General features: G+C 37.2%; 2 protein-coding genes across 11 annotated transcripts in view; one reads left to right on the top strand and one right to left on the bottom strand.

Moving 5' to 3' along the window:
• SELENOP (selenoprotein P) overlaps nucleotides 1-4,051 on the top strand; it is a 74,302-nt gene extending 70,251 nt beyond the window's left edge. For 2 of the 4 annotated variants that reach the window (XM_081517570.1, XM_081517569.1), the window contains 3 exons: nucleotides 645-762; nucleotides 2,475-2,778; nucleotides 3,629-4,051. In XM_081517570.1, coding sequence (XP_081373696.1) covers nucleotides 645-762; nucleotides 2,475-2,778; nucleotides 3,629-3,633 — 427 coding nt within the window. In that variant the 3' untranslated portion in view covers nucleotides 3,634-4,051. Of the gene's footprint in view, nucleotides 1-644; nucleotides 763-2,474 lie in introns of all 4 variants that reach the window. The other 2 variants (XM_081517568.1, XM_081517567.1) reach the window with 1 other exon arrangement.
• The window catches only part of CCDC152 (coiled-coil domain containing 152), a 34,768-nt gene continuing 10,722 nt past the window's right edge, over nucleotides 3,557-27,602 (bottom strand). For 4 of the 7 annotated variants that reach the window (XM_081517581.1, XM_081517580.1, XM_081517578.1 and 1 more), the window contains exons 4-9: nucleotides 25,574-25,642; nucleotides 14,451-14,515; nucleotides 10,571-10,673; nucleotides 6,272-6,399; nucleotides 4,844-4,927; nucleotides 3,557-4,304 (exon numbers count right to left, since the gene is read on the bottom strand). In XM_081517581.1, coding sequence (XP_081373707.1) covers nucleotides 4,155-4,304; nucleotides 4,844-4,927; nucleotides 6,272-6,399; nucleotides 10,571-10,673; nucleotides 14,451-14,515; nucleotides 25,574-25,642 — 599 coding nt within the window. In that variant the 3' untranslated portion in view covers nucleotides 3,557-4,154. The remainder of the gene's footprint in view (nucleotides 4,305-4,843; nucleotides 4,928-6,271; nucleotides 6,400-10,570; nucleotides 10,674-14,450; nucleotides 14,516-25,573; nucleotides 25,643-27,602) is intronic. The other 3 variants (XM_081517584.1, XM_081517582.1, XM_081517583.1) reach the window with 1 other exon arrangement.

The raw sequence follows: 27,602 nt of genomic DNA, 5'->3' as shown, positions 1-27,602 counted from the left end.
TGAAAGGGTCTTAGTTATAAGGCCATTAAACCTACAGTCTCATCCCAGATGATGCATGAGTAGGATCATGATACTGAAAATATTGTTCAGTTCAGTTCAGTTTAGTCACTCAGTTGTGTCCAACTCTTTGTGACTCAGTTCTTCGAATCAGGTGGCCACAGTATTGGAGTTTCAGCTTCAGCATCAGTCCTTCCAATGAATATTCAGGACTGATTTCCTTTAGGATGGACTGGTTTGATCTTGCAGTCCAAGGGACTCTCAAGAGTCTTCTCCAACACCACAGTTCAAAAGCATCAATTCTTCGGCGCTCAGCTTTCTTTCTAGTCCAACTCTGACATCCATACATGACTGCTGGAAAAACCATAGCTTTGACTAGACGGACCTTTGTCAGCAAAGTAACGTCTCTGCTTTTTAATATGTTGTCTAGGTTGGTCATAACTTTTCTTCTAAGGAGCAAGCATCTTTTAATTTCATGGCTGCAGTCACCATCTGCAGTGATTTTGGAGCCTCCCAAAATAAAGTCTGTCACTGTTTCGTTGTTTCCCCATCTATTTGCCATGAAGTGATGGGATCAGATGCCATGATCTTAGTTTTCTGAATATTGAGTTTTCAGCCAAAATATTGTAATGACTCTTGTTTTTCAGATGTGGCCGCCTTGTATATCATATTGGTTTGCCTTATTCCTTCCTAACTTTTACGTATGTAGAAGACTCCATTAAGACTGTTTACTGTGAAGATAAATGTGGAAACTGCTCTCTCAAGGTATTTTTCTCAATTGTTTTTCTTTGGAGAAAAGACGAAATCTTTTATGAGCTGTCTAAGTTAGTGTTTCATGACCAATTAGCTAAATCAGTGTTTCTTTTGGTTTACTAGAAATAAACTACAATAGTCATTTTTATAATTACCTATACTTCCTGTTATGTAACATACACTTTAAAATATCTTTTCAAGATTCATATTGCTTTTATCTAGGAGTTTAGAGAACAAAGATCAATGCAGATTATGTATTTTAATTACCACCAAATGATATTGCATGACTGTAGGTGCTTAAAGAATTCAGCCAACATAAAATACACTATTGCAATATTATGAATGTGCTCATATAAGAATGTAGTGGTAGCGAAGATTATCCATGGCATTACCTGAAGTGGAACAGAGGCCCAGATAACTACTGAATATAAGACTGTCAGCTTTTCTGTGACGCTCTTACACAATGCACTTGGAATTACTAATACTTCTTTCGTAACAACCACTAGAATATTTATTCTGTTATGAGAAACACTATATGTATGATTTATAAAAAAGATACTCAAGGAATTGATTTTAACTTATATTAACTAAACTTCTTATATTAAATAAACTTCTTTTCCTCTCAGGTTGAGAAGGAAAATAACTCCAAACAATGTTTCCTTGACAGAGCAAGTTGGCAAAATTTGAACTCAGTTTCAAAAACAATTTTAAATTTTTATTTTAGATTTTTCCCAAGTCTAAAGAAAGCCATTCACATTTTAATGAATCACTTACGGTAATAAGAAAATCAATGTTTTAATTACAGTTTAATTTAGTTATGTCATTCTTCACATTTTAATCTGCATAATAATACTGTGAAAGTTATTTTACTGTTTTTACAGATGAGACTGAAATAAAGCAAATAAAGTACTAACTCAGTGTCTAACTTATACTCAGTGCCTAATGAATGTTAGCTATGTTGATTCCTATTTTGGGATTTGTTTCAGTATTTTGCAATTTTGAAAATGCCTAGTAATTGTAAATATTAGCAGAGTTAATTTTATTGGCTCTTTTGAGTTATCAGAGAGGAATTAGTTTGTTTCAGAAAATAATATTAGATTTGATGCTTTGTTGACACTGGTGTGAAAGGTTCCCTTTGGTAAACTGATTTTAGGATTTGATAGTTATTTGACTTTACTGCAGTCAATCTAAGTTCTTTTAACCAATTTATTTAGTTTTGCTTCTGCAGATATAAATATAGTGGTTTTGTTTTCTTTTTAAGCCTACGTATCTCTCAAATTCTTCCTTAGAATTCTTAAAAACTTAGGAAATGCTCTTAATAAGGAAAGGAAAATTTGAATTCTGCTGTTGATTTAACTATTATAGAAGCTTAAGTAAATTGTTAAAGCTTTAACTTACTACATTCTTTTTTTTAAATCTATTTTCAAAACATTTACATTGATTCATTTGCAAAATGTTTGAAAATTCTTTAGTTAAATGCAAACTTTGTACAAGAAGCACTTTATAATTAGGTATGGATGGGAACCAAATTTTAATAAAAAGTCTAGGTGTTAAGGCTGAGATCAAATTTTTTTTCTCTCATTAATATGATGCCAGAAACACAAAACCAGTTCAATCCTAATTAAGCAGTTTGACTTTCATATATGTTAACTCCAGAATTCATTTTTTCATGCATTCTTGCTAAGTCTATAAATTTGTTAAGTGATTTATAAAATGTATTCCAGACACTGGAAGATGAAGACTTCTGTAAAAATGTATCTCTGGCTACCAAGGAGAAAACACCTGAGGCTCCACAGCAACATCCCCATCCCCATCCCCATCCCCACCCCCACCCCCATCCCCATCCCCATCCCCATCCCCACCCCCACCCCCACCCCCATCCCCATCCCCATCCCCATCCCCATCCCCATCCCCATCCCCATCCTCATCCCCATCCCCATCATGGGCATCAGCTTCATGAAAATGCTCATCTTTCAGAGTCTCCAAACCCAGAAGCACCAGATACCCCTGAGAATCCGCCTCCTTCAGGTATTCGTCACCACCATCATAGAAACGGGGGTCACCAAAGACAGGGTCACTCAGATAACTGTGATACACCAGTGGGAAGTGAAAGTTTACAACTTTCTGTTCCACAAAAGCAGCTCTGACGAAAGAGATGCATAAATCAGTTACTCTGACAGTTTCCCAAAGATTCAGAATCTGCTCTGAGTAGCTGCTGTTGCCACTGTCGACATCTGCTATTTGAAAACACAGGGTCTGCAACCACCTGACAGTGTAAAGAAAACCTCCCCACTTTATGTAGCTGACAGGGCCTTTTGGCAGAGGAGAACGTCATTGAATCTTGACAGTGACGTTTGCCTCCAGCTGCCTGACAGGCAGCACGTCAGCAGCTCAACCCCACAGAAGCCAGCACCAAGTGAAGCTGAAAACATAAAGCCAAAATGTGAAAATGACCTTTAAATTAAATATATGAAATTGGATATACTCCCCAAGTCAATCTACACAATTACATTTCCAGCATTTTTATAAGCTACCTAATTAATAGTGACCGAAAAATAGGAATTGGATTTGTGCAAACATGGAGAAATTGGCTTCCACATTTTAAAATTTAAGTCAAAGAAATTTTGACCCGAACCATATTTTTATTCAGCTGAAAGGTGGTTGCAGCATTTGGTTAATGTGTTTTTCTTTTTCTTTTTCCAAGTATTCTACTTGCATTAATGAGAACAGAAACGTAAACTATAACCTAGGGGTTTCTGTTGGATAGTTGGCAACTTAGAATTGGAGGAAGAACAACAAAGACACATTTTCCAGTTTTTTCTTTACTTATTTCTCAAAACAATATTATCTTTGTCTTTTTAATCTTTGTTTTTAACAGATTAAACCTTTAAAGCAAGAAGTGAATTCTGTCTTTTCAGACCCAGAAGTACTCACACATGAATATTTTGCTATGATTACATTTTAGATATCCATGTATACTTTTTTATATCTAAGATTCATATCTTGATTTTTACTCTCATATATGAATGAAGCCTTTATATCTTGTTTTCTTTATCTAGCATTTTATCATACTCTTTAAAATTTGAGATTGCCAATCTTGAAAGATAGATGGGAAAAGATAAAAGAATGTTGTCTAACTCCTGATTGCTTAGAAAGTATTTCCATAGTCAATGATGGTTCAATAGGCAAACCAGGTCCTATAAACCTGAATTTTTTTTATGGTTAATACTATTAAGCAGAAATGTAGAACAGGACTGGCAAAAATGTGTATGTTTAAATTCAATAAAAAAGTTTAAAGCTTTGTGTTTTCATTGTTGTTATTACTTAGGTAGTGTGTTATGTTGACAATCGAAATTAATTTTTAGCTGCTTTTAAAGAAATTAAATAGCAACTAATGAATCTACTCAAAACCGTTTACGCTTAAATTGAGAATCTTTGCCAACAAGTTTAACTTGAGAATCTTTGCTGACAGAGAGGCGTTGTTCTAAATCACGAACGGTATTACGAAGAACAGCAATCTCCTTGTCTTTTTCTTCTTGAAGATGTTGAAGTTTCTAAATGGAGCAGAACAATTTTGTTATTACAGTTCATAAATAATACAATTAAGCATTAATACAAGTAACAACAAAACAGCAAAAACTATGCTTCTGGTTTAAGTAGAAGTAGGTATTTAAAAAGATACCATATTTTTTAAAAGGTCTATAATTTTGTTTTTGTAGGCGTTAATGGTAAAACTGGTGTAAGGACAAAAAACACGCATTAGCACTATTTGTTGAACAAGAACAAATATGCTATCTGAGTACCTAAACAACTTCAGAATAGTAAGTCAGCTTTAGTTCAAAATACATTGTGGAATTCCTAAGCTAGTCCAAAGAGTCAAAGGACTTGTCTAATGTTTTAATTTACTACTAAGATTTACTAGTTTAAATTGAAAGTGACTTACAAAAATTATTAAAAATTTAATGTCTTTCTCATAGTGGAATAGATATATTTTCAGGAAAACAGGTAAGTATATTGTTTTAAATATAACTTTTATGGAAACACATTAAGAGAATTTTTTTGAACAACAGTCATGGAAGAAAAACTCACGTACCCTTTTGTAGATACCGTGTGGTGAAACAGTAGAATCTGGATATGATTTTGATTTAGTTTGAACTCTTGCTAGTTTGGCATCAAACTGAATCAAGTTTAAAAGGAAAGTTGAGAACATTCTAGTTAAACAATTGTTTCTATAAATATAATCCACTATATTCTTAGATGTATAATCTGTGGTTCAAGTGTATTCACTGTATAACAGAAGATAGAAAAGTCTATCGTTTCTATCAAGGGATACCCAAACAAGATTGACCCCAGCTGCACTTTAAAATTATCTGGGCAGGCTTTTTAAAGAACCAAATACCTGGATACTACCTTAGAGATGCTGGGGTGGGGTCAGGAGCATTTTTCCTCAAGACATCAGTAGATTCTATCTTGTAGGGTTAAGAATCTAGTTAACTAGGGTTGAGAATCTCATTAATTTAAAGGTAGATAAAAATACTTTCATGTTACTATGAGTGTATTTTGTAAAGAAAATGTAATCAACAGTCATGGGAGAAAAATTTAAATACCTGTCTATAGAAACTGTGAGGCTAAATAGTAGAATTTGGATATGATTTTACTGATTTAGTTTGAATGCTTGCTGGTTTGACATTAAGCTGTATCAGGTTAAAAAAATTCTCATGGGCCATTCTTACAGGTCATGTCTTTTTTGCAAAATCTTCCATTATTTTTCCTTCAGATTGAGTTTAGTGTAGCCTCAGTGTGAACTAAGAATAAACTCTGTGAGATTGTGTTCTGGTTTGGGGAGAGAATGGATAGTTAGAATGAAGATAATTAGCAAGGAAAAGTCGCTCAGTTGTGTCCGACTCTTTGTGACCCTATGGACTATATAGTCCATGGGATTCTCCAGGTCAGAATACTGGAGTGGGTAGCTGTTCCCTTCTCCAGGGGATCTTCCCAACCGAGGGAGCGAACCCAGGTTTCCTGCATTGCAGGCAGATTCTTCACCATCTATCTTTCTACACGTTTATTAGGAAAAAAATAGGTATTTATTGTAAATGAAAAATTTCCAGTTGGTTCATCAGGGTTTCACGATTACTGCTGAGGAGAGAGTAACATTAAGGATTAAAAACACTCTCCCTACTGCTAGAATGGTAGTCCTAAAAGGGCTGCATAGACTCAGCTGTCAAATGCAAGTAACCTTTGAGCTGTCTCTGCAGCCAGAGGAGACAGAGGAGACCTCTATGGAAATCAGCACCTTTTGAACAATTGAAGAGTCCCACCTTGAGGCCAAGTGCTGAAAGGCACTGTAGCTAACAGTTGTGGAGGGTTTGAGCATTGCATGCTATGGATGAAGAATAAGCATGTGTGAAACTGTCTCACAGGGTTGTTTCTAATCCTGAAATTTATCTCACTGTGATGACAAAGAATGGCCTAGACTAAGGTATGCATCCTCAAATTCAGCAGAGGCTTAAACACTTACCTCCAGCTGTAGTTTGATCATTTCATTTTGTTTTTCCCTTTCTTGAGTTCTTAACTTTGCATTTAACTCGGAAATTTCCAACTCCTTTTTCTCTATCAGTTCTTTATTCTTTTCTTCGCTTAATTTGACTGAATAAAAAAAATTCACCTTAACATTTCAAAAATCTTAAAAGATTACTTTTTTGTATTTAAAAAAATGACAAGAAAGTACAATTTATTAATAAAAACATATTTTAGAAACTGTTTATGTGTAGGGTACCTTTTATCTATTTTTAACAAGTCCCTTAAAAATAATTGAAACAAAAGGGCTGCCAGTTGAATGCTATTGAATGAGTAAACTAATTTGTACTCTTAAATATCTAGAGAATAATGTTCTCTGAATGCCTGGAGAATAAGAGATTTATTGGTTAAAGAGGGACACAAAGCCTGGGTTCCTGGGTATAGAGGGCTTCACATCACAGGATGACTAGAGCTATACCAGCTTGTTCTGGCTCCCTCACTATTTCCCTTCATAGGCATTTCGTCCAATAAATTTCTTTGAATTTCTACTCCCATCTCGGTGGTTCCTTGGAGGATCTGAATCAGCACAAGAAACAGTTAGGATGGGCACTTGCCACTTTGTGAGGGAGAGGATGCCATCATCAGTGGTATGTGGAGGACTGGGAGTTCCTAGTACACCACAGGGGTCTGATTACTCAAGATTTTGTTGTTGTTGTTTAGTTGCTAAGTCATGTCCAAATCTTTTGTGACTCCATGGAGTGTAGCCTGCCAGGCTCCTCTGTCCATGGGATTTCCCAGGCAAGAATACTTGAGTAGGTAGCCATTTCCTTCTCCAGAGGATCCTCCCAGCCTAGGGATTGAACCCGCCTCTCCTGCATTGGTAGGTGGATTCTTTACCACTGAGCCACCAGGGAAGCCCACTGAAGGTTTTACCAGAAGTTATCTGGGAAAATGTTCTGGTGGAGGTGAATACCTTGTAGGTATAATAGTTCAGGCATTTGAAATATGAGAGAAATAAAGCCCACAAAGACAGTAGAGTTATTTATCGCTAAATTAAATTGACCTCCTGTGCATGCGTGCTCAGCTGGTTCAGTCGTATCTGACTCTTGGTGACCCCATGGACCACCAGGGTCCTCTGTCTCTGGGATTCTCCAGGCAAGAATACTGAGTTGCCGTGCGTTCCTCTGGGGGATCTTCCCATCTCAGGGATCGAACCCACATCTCTTACATCTACCTGCAAAGGGATAATAAGAAACTGAGAGCTGTTAGAGAGTAAAGATTTAAAGAACAGGTGTGAGAGTCAAAGGGTCTCTTTGGAAGCCCACAGACAGGCTCTTATGAACTCTAGTGGAAAAGCAGGCACAGCTGAGCAACAGAATATAATCATTAAAGTTGCAGAACTCCAGAGAGGTTTAAATGCTCAGCTGAAACAGTGTGCCATGCTAAATTAGGATCCTAGTTGGAAACACCTAACATCCTAAAAAACAGGACAGGGATATCTGGATCAATGCCTGTGAGGAAACTGCTTTGACAGCTCCCCTAAATGCTCAGAATTGGCAGAAGTGACCTACCTTTTCCTAGTAAAAGCCAGCCCTTAGCTTAGCTGATGAAAGATGCTGCAGAGGCTCCTCTCCAAAGCTTCCCCGGCCTCCTCTTTTGGTGGCTAGGCCAGTAACTAGGGTTAAAGCTCAGTATTGCCTGGCTGGGGCAGTGCTGGGGTTGGTAAGCTGGGAAAGTGAATATACCCCAAAGAGCTGCAAGAATTAGCTAGGTTGTATTCGGAAGAGCCATGTGAATACCCTTGAGAAGGCACTTTGAGGGTGCTGGATAGAAGAAGACAGAAATTAAGACTAGGTAAGCAAGAATTCATGGACTTGAAGACACTCTTTAGGGCCAGGGGACATAGTACCCTAGCAAGGACCCAGGATATGGGGCAAATTCTGTTGGAGTAGCCTTACACCTCTAGAGAAAGCACTGGCCAAAACAGAGTGAAGTGGCAACACCTGAGATGCCCTGGCAGCTAGCAAGAAAGGTATAAGGAGGCTCTCAAAAGTTGGCATACTTAAGTAGATGTATCTTGTGAGGCAAGAAAATGCACCAAAGGATTATGTTCCTTAGGAGGACACAGAAGACATACTATTAATCAAGCCACAGGGAATGTTCTGGTGAAAGACAAACCAGCATCACCAAGTTCAACTTTCACTCTTATCTGCAAGCTAGGTCTGACAATAAGAGGTTATAAAGTTGGGCTCATTAAAATCCATAAGTGATGTCCCCTTCCCCCACCAAGTTACAGAAGCCAGATGATGGTGCTTAACTGTCAGAAGCCAGGAGGCCACAATTATCATAATGACCAGAAAGGTCAGAGAGCAGCCAAAGGGGTGTTTCTGAGAATCGTAGAGTTAGTTAACAGATGAGCAGTAAATGCTGCTTAACACGTTGTACAAAAGAAATGAGAATGGAGGAACGGGAGGCTGAGGGCACATGGGCCCGTTAAAAATTATTGTTTGCTCAGTTCCCTAACCTGAACCAAGGTTTTAGTCTAGAACCTGCTGGCCGAAAATACACAATTGGGTCCCTAGGAGGAAGAACACCTCAACAACCCCTCTTCTAGGTTTCTCCTGAGGAAGAAATGTTCACAGGAAGTACGGAGAACCTGCTGCCTGAACTCCTATGGAGAAGGAGGTACGTGTAGCATAAGGAGGGGACTGTTGTGGCCATGAAAATGCACCTTTCAGATCTCCAACTTCAGGAGGACGTAACTGACTCATTGTTTTTCACGACCATTATTATGCTGAGGTCATGATTCCCAAGAGCTGGTCCTAGCCACTGACTGAACTTGGCATGGATACTAAGACAGATTTGTTCCTGAGAGTTGCAGAACTTGGTTGATGGGCAACTTTGGCCCAACTTTGCTGACTTTTTTCTTATAAATGTGTCACAGACTGACTTCTGCCTAGCACACCTTTCTTCCTTCTCTTTTTCACATCAGTTCAACCTGTTACAGCTAACCCCATCTCCCCTAGTTCCCTCCCTATCTACCCTCACAAATGTTTTCCTTTACAAATCTCTTGAATGTCTAATTCTATTTAGGCATCTGCTTCTCAGAGAACCCAAAGAAACTGCAAAACTCTTTTCTACAGTGGTTGTGTAATTTTACAGTCCCACTGGTAATGTATGAGAATTCTAATTGCTCCATATCCTCACCAACACTTGGCATTGAAGTTTTGAGTCCATGGGGTCGCAAAGAGTCAGACATAACTGAGTGACTGAACAACAACAGAAGGTGCAATGTGGTGTCTCATTGTGCTGGGTAGGATTGGGGGCGGGAGGAGAAGGGGACGACAGAGGATGAGATGGTTGGATGGCATCACTGACTCAACGGACACATGGGTTTGGGTGGACTCCGGGAGTTGGTGATGGACAGAGAGGCCTGGCGTGCTGCAATTCATGGGGTCGCAAAGAGTCGGACACGACTGAGCGACTGAACTGAACTGACTAACTAATTATGTTGAACATGTTTTCATGTGTGCATTTTCATCTGTATATATTATTTGTGTCCAAATATTTTGTTCATTATTGGGTCGTTTGACTTATTATTGAATTAAGAGTTCCTTATAGATTTTTGAACGTAAGTCCTTTATAAGTTATGCATTTGTAAGTATTATCTACTGGTTTGTAGCCTGTCTTTTCATTTTCTTTTGTGTTGAAGGACAGAAGTTAATAGTTTTTGATGTTCAATTCAGAATTTTTTCCTTTATTGTTTGTGCTTTTTGTTTCTTTGTAAGAAATTGTGGCTAACTCAGGGTCACAAAGATTATCTTCTATGCTTTCTTCTAGCTGTTTTATAGATATACGTTTACATTCAGACCTATTATTCAAGTTAATTTGCATCTAGTGTGCATCTTGGCTTGTTAAGAAACTTTTTAATACCTTTATGAAACCAGTTAACTCTCAACGTTAGTTCATGAGACCTACTTTGATGAAGGAAGAATATTTCATTAGTGAAATTATATTCAATATAGTGAGTATATAAATATCAAAGCTAACTTACATTTTATATTAATTTTACAATAATATTACCTATCTCACATTAAATAATGTTAAATTCAAACTTCATGAGTCCAATTTATAAATGTAATTTATATCACATAAATATATAGAAAGTAACAAAACCTAAATTCAGATGTGTAAAGGCAGTGTTTATTCAAGAATATTGGTGATTACTGAAAAGAATTATATATGCATGTAAGTTTTTTATGGTATCTTAGAATTCAGTAAATTAAAAATAAAAACTTACCTTTTTTCTGCATATCTTGATAAAGTTTTGTTATTTCTGTCTTATGTCCCTCTTCTTTGATTTTCATTTCACTCATAAGTTTGGCAATATTATTTCTATGTTCCTATAGATTAAAACATATATTCATTGTTCAATTTAAGTATGTGTTCATATCTTTTGATTAATTAGATGAAATTTTCAAAGTTTATATTTTTGATTATAATTATATCTAGAGAGGAAAGATATTGTTCATTGTCTGAATGCTAAACTTTGAGAAGGACCAATTTCTTGTTCAAGTAGACAGATCATCTAGACACAATGATTTTTTATCTTTGCCTCCTGAATTCTCATCACCATATTCATATCATAGATGCTCAAAATATTTTGTTTAACTGTGTGCAGAAATGCCATGAACATTAAAATATTTCAAAAAAGCCAAACTATATTGTAGAGCCAACTTTATGTATCATTTGATAGCCAGCAAGCTTACCCTAACATAGGGTGAATCTCTTTGAATGTGGGCTGAATTTCCATTTCTGACAATTATATGCTGCTGCTGCTAAGTCGCTTCAGTCGTCTCCGACTCTGTGCAACCCCATAGATGGCAGCCCACCAGGCTCCCCCATCCTTGGGATTCTCCAGGCAAGAATACTGGAGTGGGTTGCCATTTCCTTCTCCAATGCACGAAAGTGAAAAGTGAAAGTGAAGTCGCTCAGTCGTGTCCGACTCTTCACGACCCCATGGACTGCAGCCTACCAGGCTCCTCCATCCATGGGATTTCCCAGGCAAGAGTACTGGAGTGGGGTGCCATTGCCTACTCTGACAATTATATAAACATCCCTAATTTCCAGGAGGAGGTTAAGCATTATCTATGGTAAGGGTCAGCTTTATGAGGAGGCTAAAGAAGGATGAATTTGGGATCTGAGAAGTGCTCAACAGCCTCCTGAGGTTAGTTTCATAGTTTGTTGAAGCAGAGAAGTGACTTATTATGCTCGTAAGGAGAGTGGCATTTAAAAAAGTATTTATTTTTTGGGTTGTGCTGGATCTTCATTGCTGTACAAGGGCTTTCTCTAGTTGCAGAGAGCAGGGGCTACTCTCTAGTTGGGATGCCTGGGCTTCTCATTGTGGTGGTTTCTCTTGTTGCAGAGCGCAGGCTCTAGGCACATGGGCTTCAATAGTTGTGGTGCATGGGCTCAGCTGCTCTGTGGCATGTGGAATCCGCCCAGATCAAGGATCAAACTCACGTCCCTTGTACTGTAAGGTGGACTCTTATCTACCGTACCACCAGGGAAGTCCCTGGAGAGTGGCACTGAGAGAAGTGTGGAAAGAGAAATCTACCAGAGAGATTAAATTTTCAATTTTTCCAGAGGTATATTTCTAAATGGAGAGGAGTAAAGAAAAGAAGGAAGAATAAAAGCGAAGTGGGATAGTAAGAAGAGACAATGAGGAAGGCAAGAGGCCCAGAAAAATCTTCTAATAAACATGGTAAGGCTTCCCAGGTGGCACCAGTGGTAAAGAATCTACCTGTCAATGCAGGAGATGCAGGTAACGAGAGTTTGATCCCTGAGTCAGGAAGATCCCCTGGAGTAGGAAATGGCAACCCACTCCACTATTCTTGCCAAATTCCCATGGACAGAGGAGCCTGGTGGACTACAGTCCATGGGGTCGTGAAGAGTTGGACGTGACTGGGCATGCATGTGTGTTAAACACTATAAAAGCAGGAACTTTGTTTTTACTCACTGTTGTATTCCTACCTCCTGGGTATATCCCTTGATATATATTCAATGAATGAGAATGCTAAAAAGAATTATTTGTTAGAGGTTCTTACCCTAGACCCATATAAAGGGTCTTCAAGGGTCTGTTAACTTCCTGAAATTGTATGCAAAATCATGTGTGTGCATGCATGTGCCCTTTTGAGCACTTTTTTTTTTATCAGGGTTCATCGGTTTTAATAGATATTCAGTATATTCAAGTATTTGAGGATATTAAAAAGTCAAGATTCAATGGTTTAAGCAGCTATAATTAAAAATAAAGATTAATTAATATATATATAATTAAAAATGAAAAATTTCCTTATATTCAAGAGGATACAGTTAGGATTCCGACTTGTGCTACTTAGTTTGCCAGAAAACTTGCAGGAATGGCTGAACCTATCCAATCATTGCCTCTGATTAAAGTGAGGTAGGTGACTGAATGTGTCAATCTCATAGACTGTGATATTTTTCCTATGCATGTATCTAGATTTCTAGATGGGCAACTACACAATGGCTTTCATAAATGACTCCTGACTCAAATGGGTGCACTAAGCAGTTGCTGCTCTGGGAAACTCTAGGAGACAAATCTACATGTCTTTTCATTCTCCATTGATTTTCCCACCTGACATGTTGCCATTAGTCTGGTAAGACTGAGGATTTTCACTGTAGTCTTGATGCATGAAGCCTATCTTAAATGTCTGGGCTGGTACCAGACTGTATCTCACTAGGTTCTTCTCCTCTAGTATAACCTGTAGCAGCCCCAAGCAGTCCAATCTTTTCTTTTTTTTAAGGGGACAAAATTCCAAGAGGTTCTTCTTGATTGCCTTCTTTTCATTTGCTTTCTTGAGAACTTTAAATTCCAAGGGACAGCTTCTGGCTATATTTCTTATAAAACTTAAGAATTCTTCATATACAAGTTACAAATCTTCCAGTCTCATAAATATGGCTGTTAAGTAACTCCTAAGTTTATTTCTAGGGAGTGGTTCTCCATATGTCTTGGATGTGTCTGGAGGTGTTGTACTAGAGAATGTTCATTAGATTGATGTAATCTTTAGTTTGCTTTGGACAGCAGTTAATAAGTTCAGAATCTTGGGTTATGGTGTTTATTCTGTCATTCCCACCCCTCTGAAAATTCATATTATTTTGGACAAAGAAGGATTCTACAATTTGACATTTTAGAAGAGAAAGGAGGCAAAAGTTTTCCCCCTTTCTGTTCCAATTACACCCTGACTTCACATTTGTTGTTGAAATGTAGAGGAAAGATATGAAAAGGATGGAAAAATAAAGGGAAGATATAAAGGAAATATAAAGAATGGGATATAACCTAGAGATATTTAAATTAATTCAAAATTGGTGATGAGAAGCTTAATTTTCCAAGAGTACATCAGATGCCATTCATTACTCCTGAGTATTACCTAGAAGCCCTGACATGTTTACAGAATTAGCTTGTGTTTCTTCAAAGGCTCTTTAAGTGAAGAACCAGATTGAAACAGAGATGATCCTTCAAGTTGAAGTTCTAAGGTGGATACATATCTAAGCTGAGTTTTGGAAATCTTAGATCTGCCAGAGTTTGACATATTGGCTCTTGGGAGATGAGAAAAAACTAGCACAATAAACCTCCCAAAGGGCAGAGGGGTGGGAACTTATATTCACTGAGGATATTTTATGTTCTAGGCACTAGGTTTTATGTTCTATAATTACTATTATGATGCTGTTCATATAGGAGAGAAGAAAAAGTAGCAGAGTGTATCCTGGCTCTTGGGAGAAAATTAATTGGTGACCCACATAAAATGCTCTCTTCATTTGGATGGTGGCATAAAATTTCAATAGATAACTCAAATCATAAATACTGAAGGCATTCACTTTATCATAAAAAAGCTTTTATAAAGTGCTAATTAAGAGTATACCGAAGAGTAAAAACTCAAACATAACTTTAAAATAAATGGCAAAATTGTTGCATCCCTTTTTGTTCGAAAGAAAAAGTAATGCAAGCAATATACTAGTACATTAGTCTGTAAAACACTGAGGGTCTTCAAAACTTTTATCTTTTTGGCTGCCTATATTAATGAAAAATGACTTTCCCCCCCTAATTTGGGAAGACAATGGTCCACAGGGATTTGATTGAATATAAAGACACATAAACTCACCTGTTCATGCATTTTAAACTTCTCTTTCATAAGATCAGCATTTCTTTTTAGTTGTTGATTTTCACCTGTGTAAAAATCATCAAAGAGTATTATAATATATAGAACTTTCAATTAATATGGAATATATTTAACCCATCAAGTTTCTGTTCATGTATGTATTAAACATGTGAATACAAAATCTACTACACATTAGGCTCTGTGCATGACATTGGGAATGCTGAAACAAAAAAATTATTGCTCTTCAAAGAACTTACAGCCTAGTGGTAAGACAGATGTGTAAGCAGTTATGATAATACTGTGATAACTGTTCTGTAATGGCAGTGTGTCTGAAATATGGTGAGGAGATATGGAAGAAAAGCTTAAGTCAGTTCTAAGTCAGGAAAGGGTTTGTAGAAGAGGAAGCACTTGACCTGAGACTTAAATAGTAAGTTGGAGGGATGCATTCTAGATACAGAAACTATCCAGAAGACTTTGGGCTTGAATCAATATAGCACATTTGGGAAAATTACAATTCAAGTACAGTATTGTTGGAGTGTAAATTATAAGGAGAATGTGTTAAATAGGTTGGGAAAGTAACTTTATAGGAGGTAGACAGATTCTAGATGAAAAACTTTGAATTTTATTTTATAGGTTATAGACTTACCAAAGAATTCTGAACAGTGAAATGAAATGATTAGTTACATGTTAAAAAAGATTATCTGGCAGTGCGGAGGATGAATAGGGAAGGGGTTGACCCCAGAGGATGTCCATACATCAGTAATAGATCAAGCAAGAAATAATGGGAGCCTAAATTAGGTCACTGGCAGTAGGAGACAATGGAAAATAAAGATAACTATACAGACGATAGAATTACCAGGAAACTTAATGCTGATTGGATAGCAGCAGCAAAAAAGAAAGGGGAACCTTTGCCTTCTAGGTTTCTGATTTGAGTGGATGAAAACCGTTAATCAATTTGGGAAAAATTAAAAGGGGAAGATTTTTAGGAGGAGAATGATCAATCTCTGTCTTTATCGTGCCAAATTTGAAATGCTTGAGATATCCAGGAGAATATTTCTTGTAGGCTGAGAAACATTTAGTGGTGGCTAAAGGAAGACTGTCCTATAAAGGAGACTGAAGTGTCCAGAGATGCAGGAGAGGGTGTTACTCAGAGAAGAGAGTTTATGGGGGTTATAATCCATGGTAGTAAATGCAATAAAAAGGTGAAATGAGAGAACTTTGAATCTGAAATCTTTGGGAGATGCCCAATTGTTCTTAGTTGAAGACTAGATGAAAAGTGAAGTGAAAGTGAAAGTAGCTCAGTCATGTCCGACTCTTTGCAACCCCATGGACTGTACAGTCCATGTATGACTAATCCAGCCCACAATACTGGAGTGGGTGGCCTTTCCCTTCTCCAGGGGATCTTCCCAACCCAGGGATTGAACCCAGGTCTCCCACATTGCAGGTGGATTCTTTACCAGCTGAACCACAAGGGAGGCCCAAGCATACTGGAGTGGGTAGCCTATCCCTTCTCCAGTGGATCTTCCCAACCTAGGAATCGAACAGGGGTCTCCTGCATTGCAGGCGGATTCTTTACCAACTGAGCTATCAGGGAAGCCTAAAGACTAGATGAAGGTAAGGAAATAGAGATAGTGAGTGCAGACTATTCCCTTGAGATTCTATTGCAAAAGGAAAGAGTGAGGGTAATTGGAGGGAATAAACCCCAAATCAAGGACACTTTGTTGTGTTTATTGAAAAGATGGGAGAGATCTGAGTTGTTTAAAAGCTGAGCGGAATGACTAATAGAAAGAGAGAAATGAAAGAGAGAAAGGAAGGGACAATAGAAGACGCAACATCCCAGAAGAGAGAGGTGAAGAGAGATGAGAGTTAAGTGGAAAAATAACTTTGGATAGGAAGAAGGATTTTTTTCCTTCAAAGCTAAGGAGGAAGAAGTAAGGATATGTCTGTGTATGAATACACTGGAGGAAGTGCAGTGGCAAGAAGGGGTAGTGGGTGACAGGAAATCAGGTGGTTTATGTCTGACAGCTTTCATTTTTTCTATGAAATAGAAAGTAAGGTAGGTTCAAAGAGAAAGAAATATTTAAAGTTGGGGACTTAAAGAATGAAAAATTTAAAAGCCTGGATAAATTAAGGGTATATGTGAAACTGGGACTCAAATTAAAATGAGTTTGCAATTTATATGATTTTTTACCAATAGCCTTCAGTGCCTACAGCACTGTAAGTCAAATAAGTATATGGCTGGATTGATCTGTATTTGAGGATTAGTATAGTTTGTATTCTAGGATAGGTGAGGGAAACAAAACCACTGTCCAAAATAGATGAGGGACTTCCCTGGTGGTCCAGTGGCTAAGACTCTGAGCTCTCAATGCAGGGAGTCAGGGGTCGATCCTTGGTCAGGGAACTAGATCCCATACACTGCAACTAAGACTTGGTGTGGCTAAATAAATAAATAAATATTTTTAAAAAGAAGATGAGTTGATATCCTAAGCTAAGCTAAACTAGAAGGAAAGGAAGGTTTTATCTTTGAACAACATTATTGAGAACCATAGTTATATTTATATCATGCCCTATTAAGTAAAACTTAGGAAAAAAATGAATTTAAGTAAAATACAGTTTTGCATCTTCAATTTACCCTACTATTTCATACCTATCATAATTTTGACTTTTTTTTTTTAAACCAAAACTCTTCTTTTGACAAGGCATGATGAAGAAGGAGGGGTGCTTCACATTTTTCTATATTCACTCTTGTTAACCACTAGGTGTTTTAAGGAAAATCAGATATACTTAGATCAGGAAAAAGTCCTGATTTAGTGTGTGGTGAGGGTTTGAAACAGAGCAAGGATCTGTACCTGAGCCAGACATTAAAGGTGCCCATTTAAAAATTCTCTTTGTTCCTGCTGATCAATTTGTAGAGCTCTTTGTATTGGAGATATAAACTACGTTGGTATTTGAAAACACTTTTATTTCAAATAAATTTGCTTTTTGACTTTTGTTTTACACATAACATGCAGAGTTCTTTTTACATTGTTGTTGGTACTTTTGTTGCTTGTTAAGAAAGTGTGTTAGGTCTTTTTTTTTTCTTTATATAGTAACCAAGGTTCCCAGATTGGTTAAGATGATACCCCTCAGCTCCAGGTTGTATGCTTTTCCTGGATTTTAAGTTTCTATTGTTCTTTTGTGCACTAAAGTGTTTTTTTTAAATCCATCTGGAATTTATTTTTGATATGGTTGGAAAACTTTCCAGATGGTAAGCTAGTTGTGCCAGTACCATACTTTAAAATATCATTCTTTTTCAATAAATTGAAATATTCCTTGCATTATACATTAAGTTAGCAAATATTGGGGCCTGTTTCTAGAATCTAGATCATTCTTTCCATGGATGTATTTTTCACTTTCTATGCCAATACCATACTGATTTCATTACAATGGCTTTAGAGCATGCTGTTTTCTGGTAGTGGAAGTCCTCCTCCCTTAAGTTCTTCTTATTTTTCATACTTTCTGTTTTTGTTTATTTGTTTCTTCTGTCAAATGAACTGTAAGATTAGCTTATGCTTTCCTTTACCCCTAGATTTAATATTTTAATTTAAACTACATGAAATGTGTATATTAAATTCAGGAAAATGACATTTTAATGATGTTAAGTCTTCCCTCTGCCAGAAATACTGATCAACCCATCTAAATGTTATGTTAGTATCTAGCTTTGGCATATCTGTAATTATGCTAAACAGAAGCACATAACTTACCTATGAATTAAAGTCATCTACTGAAGAAATAGATAACCTCCTTAATATTTCATACTGCACCTCAGTTGGCTTTTTGTTGGCTTTCATCTGTAGTATAATCTGTGTTATATTATTATTATAATCCCTGTTATATTATTATTGTTGGCACTGCTCTTTTTCATCATCTTCCCAGATTTTACATTAGATTTTCAAACACATATCTCCACTTCGGCTACTTCCTTAAGGTATAAGGCCCTTGCTGCACTGGCTGGAGTAGAGATAAATTCAAATAGCATCTTGATCACTGTAGAGTCCACCTGGTCCTGATATTTGACAAGGAATTGCTCTCTAACCTGAGCTAGACTTTGCTTCAAATCCAGAAAGAAGGAAATGGTCTTCTAAGAAACATGCATGACCAAGCAACTCTATCATATCCTTTCTTACTACTTCTGTTACTTCTCTCTATAAGCAAAACAAAAAATGATGTCATGGAGCAAAAGGGAAAAATAGGGAAATTCATAGTTATTTTTCCTTTCAGTCTTTTTTTATTCATCAGTAAGCAGAAGATAGACAGTGTTGGTAGAATGTGCATGTCTCAAGAATTAAAATGAATGAAAAATGGTTGAGATAGTTTTGTGCAGCATTTCCACTATTCTGGTAAGAATGAAATAGATACATATGTATAAACTATGAAGTAGTAATTGTGTACTTCTGTACTTCCACATATGAGTTGTGTTCTTTGAATTTAAAACTAGTTTGTACAATATAAAGATGAATAGTAAAATTCATGCTCATAATTAAATTAAAAGCATTTTTCACTGAGAGTGATATTAAACAACAAATAAAATATCCTGACAATTGAGAGAGACAACAAAAGAAAAGAAGAAGCTTTATATTTCAGAACCTTTAATGTTATTTTTTTCCCTGCTTTTTGAACATGGGCTCCATGTTTTCACTTTGCACTGTGCCCTGAAAATTATGTTGGTGGCCACAATTATTTATAGGTTTTGTTCTTTATCTTCCTTTTAATGTTCCTTTAGGAAATCTCTCTTGGAAAGTGGCAATTTTTAAATAATGAAGATTCTACAGTATATATTCATAAGAAGTCATTTCCCCATACTTAGAAGATGCTTATATAAATATGATAGCATTCTTCAAAAGATATACTATAAGCTAACAAGTCTGATTATTTTAAGAAGGTCTTTCTCACAATTATGTTGAAAGAAGTATTTCTACATTTTTCTTTCTTTCTTTATCTATTTTTTTACTTTACAATATTGTATTAGTTTTGCCATACATTGACATGAATCCGCCATGGGTGTACATGTGTTCCCCTTCTAGAACTCCCCTCCCTCCTCCCTCCCCATCCCATCCTTCTGGGTCATCCTGGTGCACCAGCCCCGGATACGCTGTATCATGCATCGAACCTGGACTGGAGATTCGTTTCACATATGATAATTTACATGCTTCAATGCCATTCTCCCATGTCATCCCGCCCTCGCCCTCTCCCATAGAGTCCAAAATACTGTTCTATACATCTGTGTCTCTTTTGCTGTTTCGTATACAGGGTTCTCTTTACCGATTTACTAAATTCCATATATATGCGTTAGTATACTGTATTGGTGTTTTTCTTTCTGGCTTACTTTACTCTGTATAATAGGCTCCAGTTTTATCCACCTCATTAGAACTGATTCAAATGTATTCTTTTTAATGGCTGAGTAATATTCCATTGTGTATATGTACCACAGCTTCCTTATCCATTTGTCTGCTGATGGACATCTAAGTTGCTTCCATGTCCTGGCTATTATAAACAGTGCTGCGATGAACACTGGGGTACAGGTGTCTCTTTCAATTCTGGTTTCCTTGGTGTGTATGCCCAGTAGTGGGATTGCTGGGTCATATGGCAGTTCTATTTCCAGTTTTTTGAAGAATCTCCACACTGTTCTCCGTAGTGGCTGTCCTAGTTTGCATTCCCACCAACAGTGTAATAGGGTTCCCTTTTCTCCACACCCTCTCCAGCATTTATTGCTTATAGACTTTTGGAGAGCAGCCATTCTGACTGGCATGAAATGGTACCTCAATGTGGTTTTGATTTGCATTTCTCTGATAACGAGTGATGTTGAGCATCTTTTCATGTGTTTGTTAGCCATCTGTATGTCTTCTTTGGAGAAATGTCTGTTTAGCTCTTTGACCCACTTTTTGATTGGGTCATTTATTTTTCTGGGATTGAGCTGCAGGAGTTGCTTGTACATTTTTGAGATTAATTCTTTGTCCATTGCTTTGTTTGCTATTATTTTCTCCCATTCTGAATGCTGTCTTTTCACCTTGCTTATAGTTTCCTTTGTTGTGCAGAAGCTTTTAAGTTTAATTAGGTCCCATTTGTTTATTTTTGCTTTTATTTCCAATATTCTGGGAGGTGGGTCATGTGGTTTATGTCAGAGAGTGTTTTGCCTATGTTTTCCTCTAGGAGTTTTATAGTTTCTGGTCATACGTTTAGATCTTTAATCCATTTTGAGTTTATTTTTGTGTATGGTGTTAGAAAGTGTTCTAGTTTCATTCTTTTACAAGTGGTTGACCAGTTTTCCCAGCACCACTTGTTAAAGAGATTGTCTTTTCTCCATTGTATATTCTTGCCTCCTTTGTTGAAGATAAGGTGTCCATCAGTTCAGTTCAGTCGCTCAGTCATGTCCGACTCTTTGCGACCCCATGAACTGCAGCACGCCAGGCCTCTCTGTCCATCACGAACTCCCGAAGTCTACCCAAACCCATGTCCATCGAGTCGGTGATGCCATCCAACCATCTCATCCTCTGTCGTCCCCTTCTCCTCCCGCCCCTAATCCTACCCAGCATTAGGGTCTTTTCCAATGAGTCAACCCTTCGCATGAGGTGGCCAAAGTATTGGAGTTTCATCTTCAACATCAGTCCTTCCAATGAACACCCAGGATTGATCTCTTTTAGGATGGATCGATTGGATCTCCTTGCAGTCCAAGGGACTCTCAAGAGTCTTCTCAAACACCACAGTTCAAAAGCATCAATTCTGCGGCGCTCAGCTTTCTTCACCATCCAACTCTCACATCCATACATGACCACTGGAAAAACCATAGCCTTGATTAGATGGACTTTTGTTGGCAAAGTAATGTCTCTGCTTTTAAATATGCTATCTAGGTTGGCCATAACCTTCCTTCCAAGGAGTAAGCGTCTTATCTCTGGGCTTTCCATTTTGTTCCATTGATCTATATTTCTGTCTTTGTGCCAGCACCATACTGTCTTGATGACTGTGGCTTTGTAGTAGAGCCTGAAGTCAGGCAGGTTGATCCCTCCAGTTCCATTCTTCTTTCTCAAGATTGCTTTGGCTATTCGAGGTATTTTGTATTTCCATACAAATTGTGAAATTATTTGTTTTAGTTCTCTGAAAAATACCGTTGGTAGCTTGATAGGGATTGCATTGAATCTATAGATTGCTTTGGGTAGTATACTCATTTTCACTATATTAATTCTTCCAATCCATGAACACGGTATATTTCTCCATCTATTTGTGTCCTCTTTGATTTCTTTCACCAGTGTTTTATAGTTTTCATGTAAGCATTACTTTTTTCTTAAGTAGTAGTTGATCATGGATTAGCTTAGTTTCTCATACAATTCTTTCAGAGAATAACACTGAATATATGCTTTTGCTCTTTTCAAAACATTCTGATCAGTGATCAGTTTTGACTACATCATTTTGTTTAGCACAATTTTGTACAGTAAAGCTGCACTGTCTGTAACAATGTCTTCCTTAAAATCCACTCTTTTAGAGTATAAGGGCTCAAGTAAATTTAAGTTATTCAGGCTCAGTTCAGACAGGAAAAAAGCAATATTAAGTTGTAATAAATTATTTAGAGGAAATTGGCAAATATGTTTGAATTCTACTGATTTTGGAGGTGCTCTGTATTTTCAGCTGATTTCACATCTCGATTTTTTTCTCTTTTCACTGCCCATGTGTTTAAATTCCTGAAATTCAATTGATCTAGGGCTGGTTATATCACAATAATTCTCCTCTAGTGGAAAAAAAGCTCTGAATCTTGTTTTCTTTGCCCTGGCAGTAATAACCACTGATGATAAGTTAGCAGGTATAATGTCACTATCTCTCATACAGTGAATTACTGAGATTCTCCTAAAGTAGAATATAGAATAATATATTTACAATAATAAAAGAAACAATATAAAAATTTTCCTATCATTTATGACATATTGTGATGAATCATACTCTATTTTATGTTCATATCCCGAACTCCAAACACATATTACTTCAAAGATAGAATGAATTCATTCTTTGAAGTATAAAGATCAAATTTGGAAGCAGAGGATAGGGTAATGAAGCAACAGGAAAACAAAGGCTCACAGTATAAAGGGCTGCCAACACTCTTGCAAATCTACACAATGGGCCCTTGCCTTTCTCCAGCCTGATAGCAGCAGCAACAGCATGTCCATTAAGTCAGTGATGCCATCCAACCACCTCATCCTCTGTCGTCCCCTTCTCCTCCTGCCTTCAATCTTTCCCAGCATCAGGGTGTTTTCAAATGAGTCAGCTCTTTGCATCAGGTGGGCAAAGTATTGGAGTTTCAGCTTTAGCATCAGTCCTTCCAGTGAACACCCAAGACTGATCTCCTTTAGGATGGACTGGTTGGATCTCCTTGCAGTTCAAGGGGCTCTCAAGAGTCTTCTCCAACACCACAGTTAAAAAGCATCAATTATTCAGCGCTCAGCTTTCTTATAGTCCAACTCTCACACCCATACATGACTGACTGCTGCTGCTGCTGCTAAGTCGCTTCAGTCGTGTCCGACTCTGTGCAACCCTATAGACGGCAGTCCACCAGGCTCCTCTGTCCCTGGGATTCTTCAGGCAAGAATACTGAAGTGGGTTGCCATTTCCTTCTCCAATGCATGAAAGTGAAAAGTGAAAGTGAAGTCCCTCAGTCGTGTCTGACTCTTCGCGACCCCATGGACTGTAGCCTACGAGGCTCCTCCGTCCATGGGATTTTCCAGGCAAGAGTACTGGAGTGGGTTGCCATTTCCTTCTCCAGTACACGAATGACTACTTTTAATAAAAAATAAGCATTAATAGGAATTCTGTTGTTTTCTTTCTGCATCTCAATGGATTATCTTTTACACAGCCCATAAGCACCTACTGAAAAGACTGACGGATGAGAGTAAAGGGAGGTATCATTTCTCTCATAGTGGCTGAAGAAACTCTTAAGCTTAGAGGGCAACTGATTCAGTAACTCAATAATGCAGTCAAGACACCATGTCCTTTTAGTCTTTTCTTGCTGCTCTCCTCAGTGTTGTCATCACTTTCAGGTTGAAAGCAAACAGTCTGCAACAATTTCAGGCATTATATGCAGACTTAACAACAACCAAAAGAGAAGTCCTTTGGAAGAGAGGAAAATATTTCAGAAGCCCTCCCTTGGAGTTGGGGTGTAACTAGCTTCTCCCGAGGCATATGATCACATGGATTAAGAATGAATCTTAGGAAAAAAGTCAGGTTTATATTAAGAAAAGGAAATAATTTCTGGGGAGGCAGACATTTGCAACCACTGTAACCTGGATAAGCAAATTATCCATACAATCTTGAGAATCAAACAGATGAAAGAGAAGAAAGACAGGTAGTTCACATCTATCATGTTGGTCAAAACCTGTAGGAGCACTGGAGAAATGAAATCAGTGAATCACTATTTCTTCCTGAGAGGCAGCATAGGATATCCATTTTTCAGAAATGGATTATTAAAAGATCTGTAGTACCATATCTGTGAAAATATGATATTCTTGACTATTGTTCGATATTTGATAACCTCTTACAAAGCAATATGTTTAACATGTTTATAATTATAATCAACTTTTTGGAACTTCAAAGTATTTAATGTTAATTTCTGGTAGATGGTTTAGTTGAACGAAATCCTGGAAAGAGTTAAACTCCTGGAAAGAGTTGAATCCTGTAAAGGGTTGTGAACAGACACATTTTTAAAAAAATGCAGCTACGTGTCATATTTAGTCAGAGAAAGGAAAAGTGGTTCTGAGCCATTGGCACTGAGATGGAAAAATGAAAGCCCAAACCAGGTGTGGGATAGGGATCAAATACTGGGAAAAAATGAGCAGGATGCTAGAACCAAGTAAAGCAAAACTCTATGGGACATACCATGATCAGACATCTGCAGGAAAAAGTTTTATCTACTACCCTTCTTGATCTCCAGAACAGCTCTTAGTGGTTCATTAACATGGAAATGAATCCTTATGCACTGCAGATGCTGTTGGACAGTGTAAGTGTGAAGTCTTCTGATCCAATTTCTATATTTGTTTCATTAACACTTGAGGAAATATTTTAAGGTAAAGCAAGGGGAAAAAGTAAGAACTAATAGTAATTCTTAAAAGACTATAAGGAATAACACATCAAATCAAATAAATACCATATAAGGTCAGTACTGTAGCTTCCCTATATATGTAAAGTAGTTTCATTATGAGAAAAGCAGAGGACTAAGATAAAAAATTCTTATTGTTTTGTGTCAGTTTTATGAGACCTTGGAGGCAATTTAGTTTAAACTCTAACATAGTAGAGGAAGATCCTAGGAGAAGGGATAGGCTACCCACTCCAGTATTCTTGGGCTTCCCTTGTGGCTCAGCTGGTAAAGAATTCACCTGCAATGTGGCAGACCTGGGTTCAATCCCTGGGTTGGGAAGATGCCCTGGAGAAGGGAAAGGCTACCTACTCCAGTATTCTGGCCTGGGGAAGTCCATGTACTGTATGGTCATGGGGTTGCAAAGAGTGGGACACGACTGAGCGACTTTTATTAATCAATTAATTATAGTAGAGGAAAATGCTAAGTCAAAGCAAGACAAAACACTTGGTTGCCTTGTTTTGTCAATGGTGGCCTATTGGCTTAGCATGACTATCCAAGTAAGACAAACTGAAGATGTTGGCTTCATTTACACAAATAAAGCCTTACTTAATGACAGAAATTAAATAGTAAACTAAACTATCACTGAAGTTGGAATAGAATACTCATGATATAATTACTCATAATGCCCATCCTTTAAAACTGAACACAAGGTTATTAAAGACCAAGAATACTACTGAGAATAAATATACTTCTAACCTTCCTAAAGTAATAAAGAGAATTATTATAATCAATTATAAAACCCTGATGTTCTTGTCAGAATATGACTGAATTGTTCTGTTCAGCATGACATTTCTTATTTTATAATAATTTAGGAAGATATTATTGAGTAGTAAGGAATCCTGCTCTTAGCTGATAAATTTCACAAGATCAGATTAGGAGAAGATTACTGTCAGCAAAGTAAAAACTCTCTATTCTTAAAGATGCTTAAATACAACCATATTTTTTTTTAGATTTTACATTTTTTCTAACTTACCCTTCAAATTATGTTGATATTCAATGGTATGCTGTAGCCCTTTTATCATATCATGAAGAGTAGCACATTCTAAAACATAAAAGATAAATCTATTTGAATATTTACTTTCATTTTGGAATAATTATCTCAAAGTTAATACTTACAATAATATCTAATTGACAATTATGAGAGTTAATAAAGCAAACAGATATCTCAAAATAAGTTATATAATACACACTTTTTTTTTAAACTGAAGGGTAATTGCTTTACAGAATTTTGTGGTTTTCTGTCATACACCAACAAGGATCAGCCATTGGTGCACACATGTCCCCTCCCTCCTGAACCTCCCTCCTATCTCCCTCCCCATACCACCCTTCAGCCTGTCACAGAGCCCTTGTTTGAGTTCCCCGAGTCATACAGCAAATTTCCATTGGCTATCTATTTTACATATGATATTGTAAATTTCCATTTTATTCTCTCCATACACCTCCCTTTCTCACTCCTCCCCTCCTCCATGTCCATAGGTTTGTTCTCTATCTCTGCTTCTCCAATGCTGCCCTGAAAATAAGTTCATCAATGCCATCTTTTTAGATTCCATATATATGTGTGTCAATATACAATATTTATATTTCTCTTTCTGACTTACTTCACTCTGTATGATAGGCACTAGGTTCATCCACCTCATTAGAACTGACTCAAATGTGTTCCTTTTTATGACTGAGTGGTATTCCATTGTATACATGTACCACAGCTTCTTTATCCTTTCATCGTAGATGGACGTCTAGGCTGCTTCCATGTTCTAGCTATTGTAAATTGTGCTGCAGTGAACATTGGTGTACATATGTCTTTTTCAATTTTGGTTTCCTCAGGGTATATGCCTAGGACTGGGATTGCTGGGTCATATGGTGGTTTTATTCCTAGCCTTTTAAGGAATCTCCATACCATCTTCCATAGTGGTTGTATCAGTTTACATTCCAACCAGCAACGCAAGAGTGTTCCCTTTTCTTCACACCCTCTCCAGCATTTATTGTTTGTAGATTTTTTTATGACGGCCATTCTGACTGGTGTGAGGTGGTATCTCATTGTAGTTTTGATTTGTATTTCTCTTAATAATGAGTGATGTTAAGTATCTTTTCGTGTGTTTGTTAGCCATCTGTAATACACACGTTTTAAATCTGTCTTTAAGTCAAATGTACTCCATGATTTAGTTATGAGTTTTCTAAGGCATGAAAAACCCAGTAAAGTAGGGATTCCCTCCATGTGCCTTTAGCAACAGCTGCCCTAGAAATAAGGCACATTTGGACATGTCTGGAGAACTGTGAGGCATGTATCCAAGTGGTTTTTCCATAAAAAGAACATTCCGAGGAAAGAGAGTCAAGGAACATGAAGTTCTGTTCAAAGATACAGAGTCAGAGCTGGTGAGCAAGTGTCATTTGGGAGAAGATAATGCTTTTCTTCCTCACTGTCCTCTAACCTGTCCTCTTGCCTGAGTCCTAGGGCAAGGGAGTAGTGACAAAGAGTAAAAACTCAATGTGTTGGGTTACAAGGCATCAGAAACTTTGGTGCCACTGTCTTCTTGCATAATGGGGGAATTCTGTGCAATCAAGCCTGACATGTGCAAATAAGCTTTCAGTATGTATATTCTTGGTATCACCAGCAACAGCTAAACATTTGAAGGGAGGCAACAGTGGTGGAGACTTCTATAACTTTAAGCAGCCCTTGGTTGTAAGCTTCAGGATAGCAGGGACTATCTTCTGTCTTGTTTACCATTTCTCCCTAGTACTTAGAAGAGTTGTGGTCCAAAATAGTCATTTCATAAATATTTGTTAAGTGATTTGATTGACAGACATTATAATGGTAAGAAAGGAGTAAATGGAGAAACTGTGGTATGAAAATAATAACATAATGCTATTTTAAGTGCTTTGCAAATATTAATTCATTTAACCCTTTTAACTCTGACATTGATTCTAGTATTTGCCTCATTTTTACATATGAGGAAACTGACACATAGAAGTTTAGCAAATTGTCCAAACTCACACTTAAAAGTAGT

This window comes from Giraffa tippelskirchi, chromosome 8, assembly GCF_054371585.1.
Source record: "Giraffa tippelskirchi isolate mGirTip1 chromosome 8, T2T-mGirTip1v1.2.pri, whole genome shotgun sequence".
Taxonomy (NCBI): Eukaryota; Metazoa; Chordata; class Mammalia; order Artiodactyla; family Giraffidae; genus Giraffa; species Giraffa tippelskirchi.
Note: the sequence above shows the minus strand (reverse complement) of the source record. Positions and strands in the feature narration are given on the sequence as shown.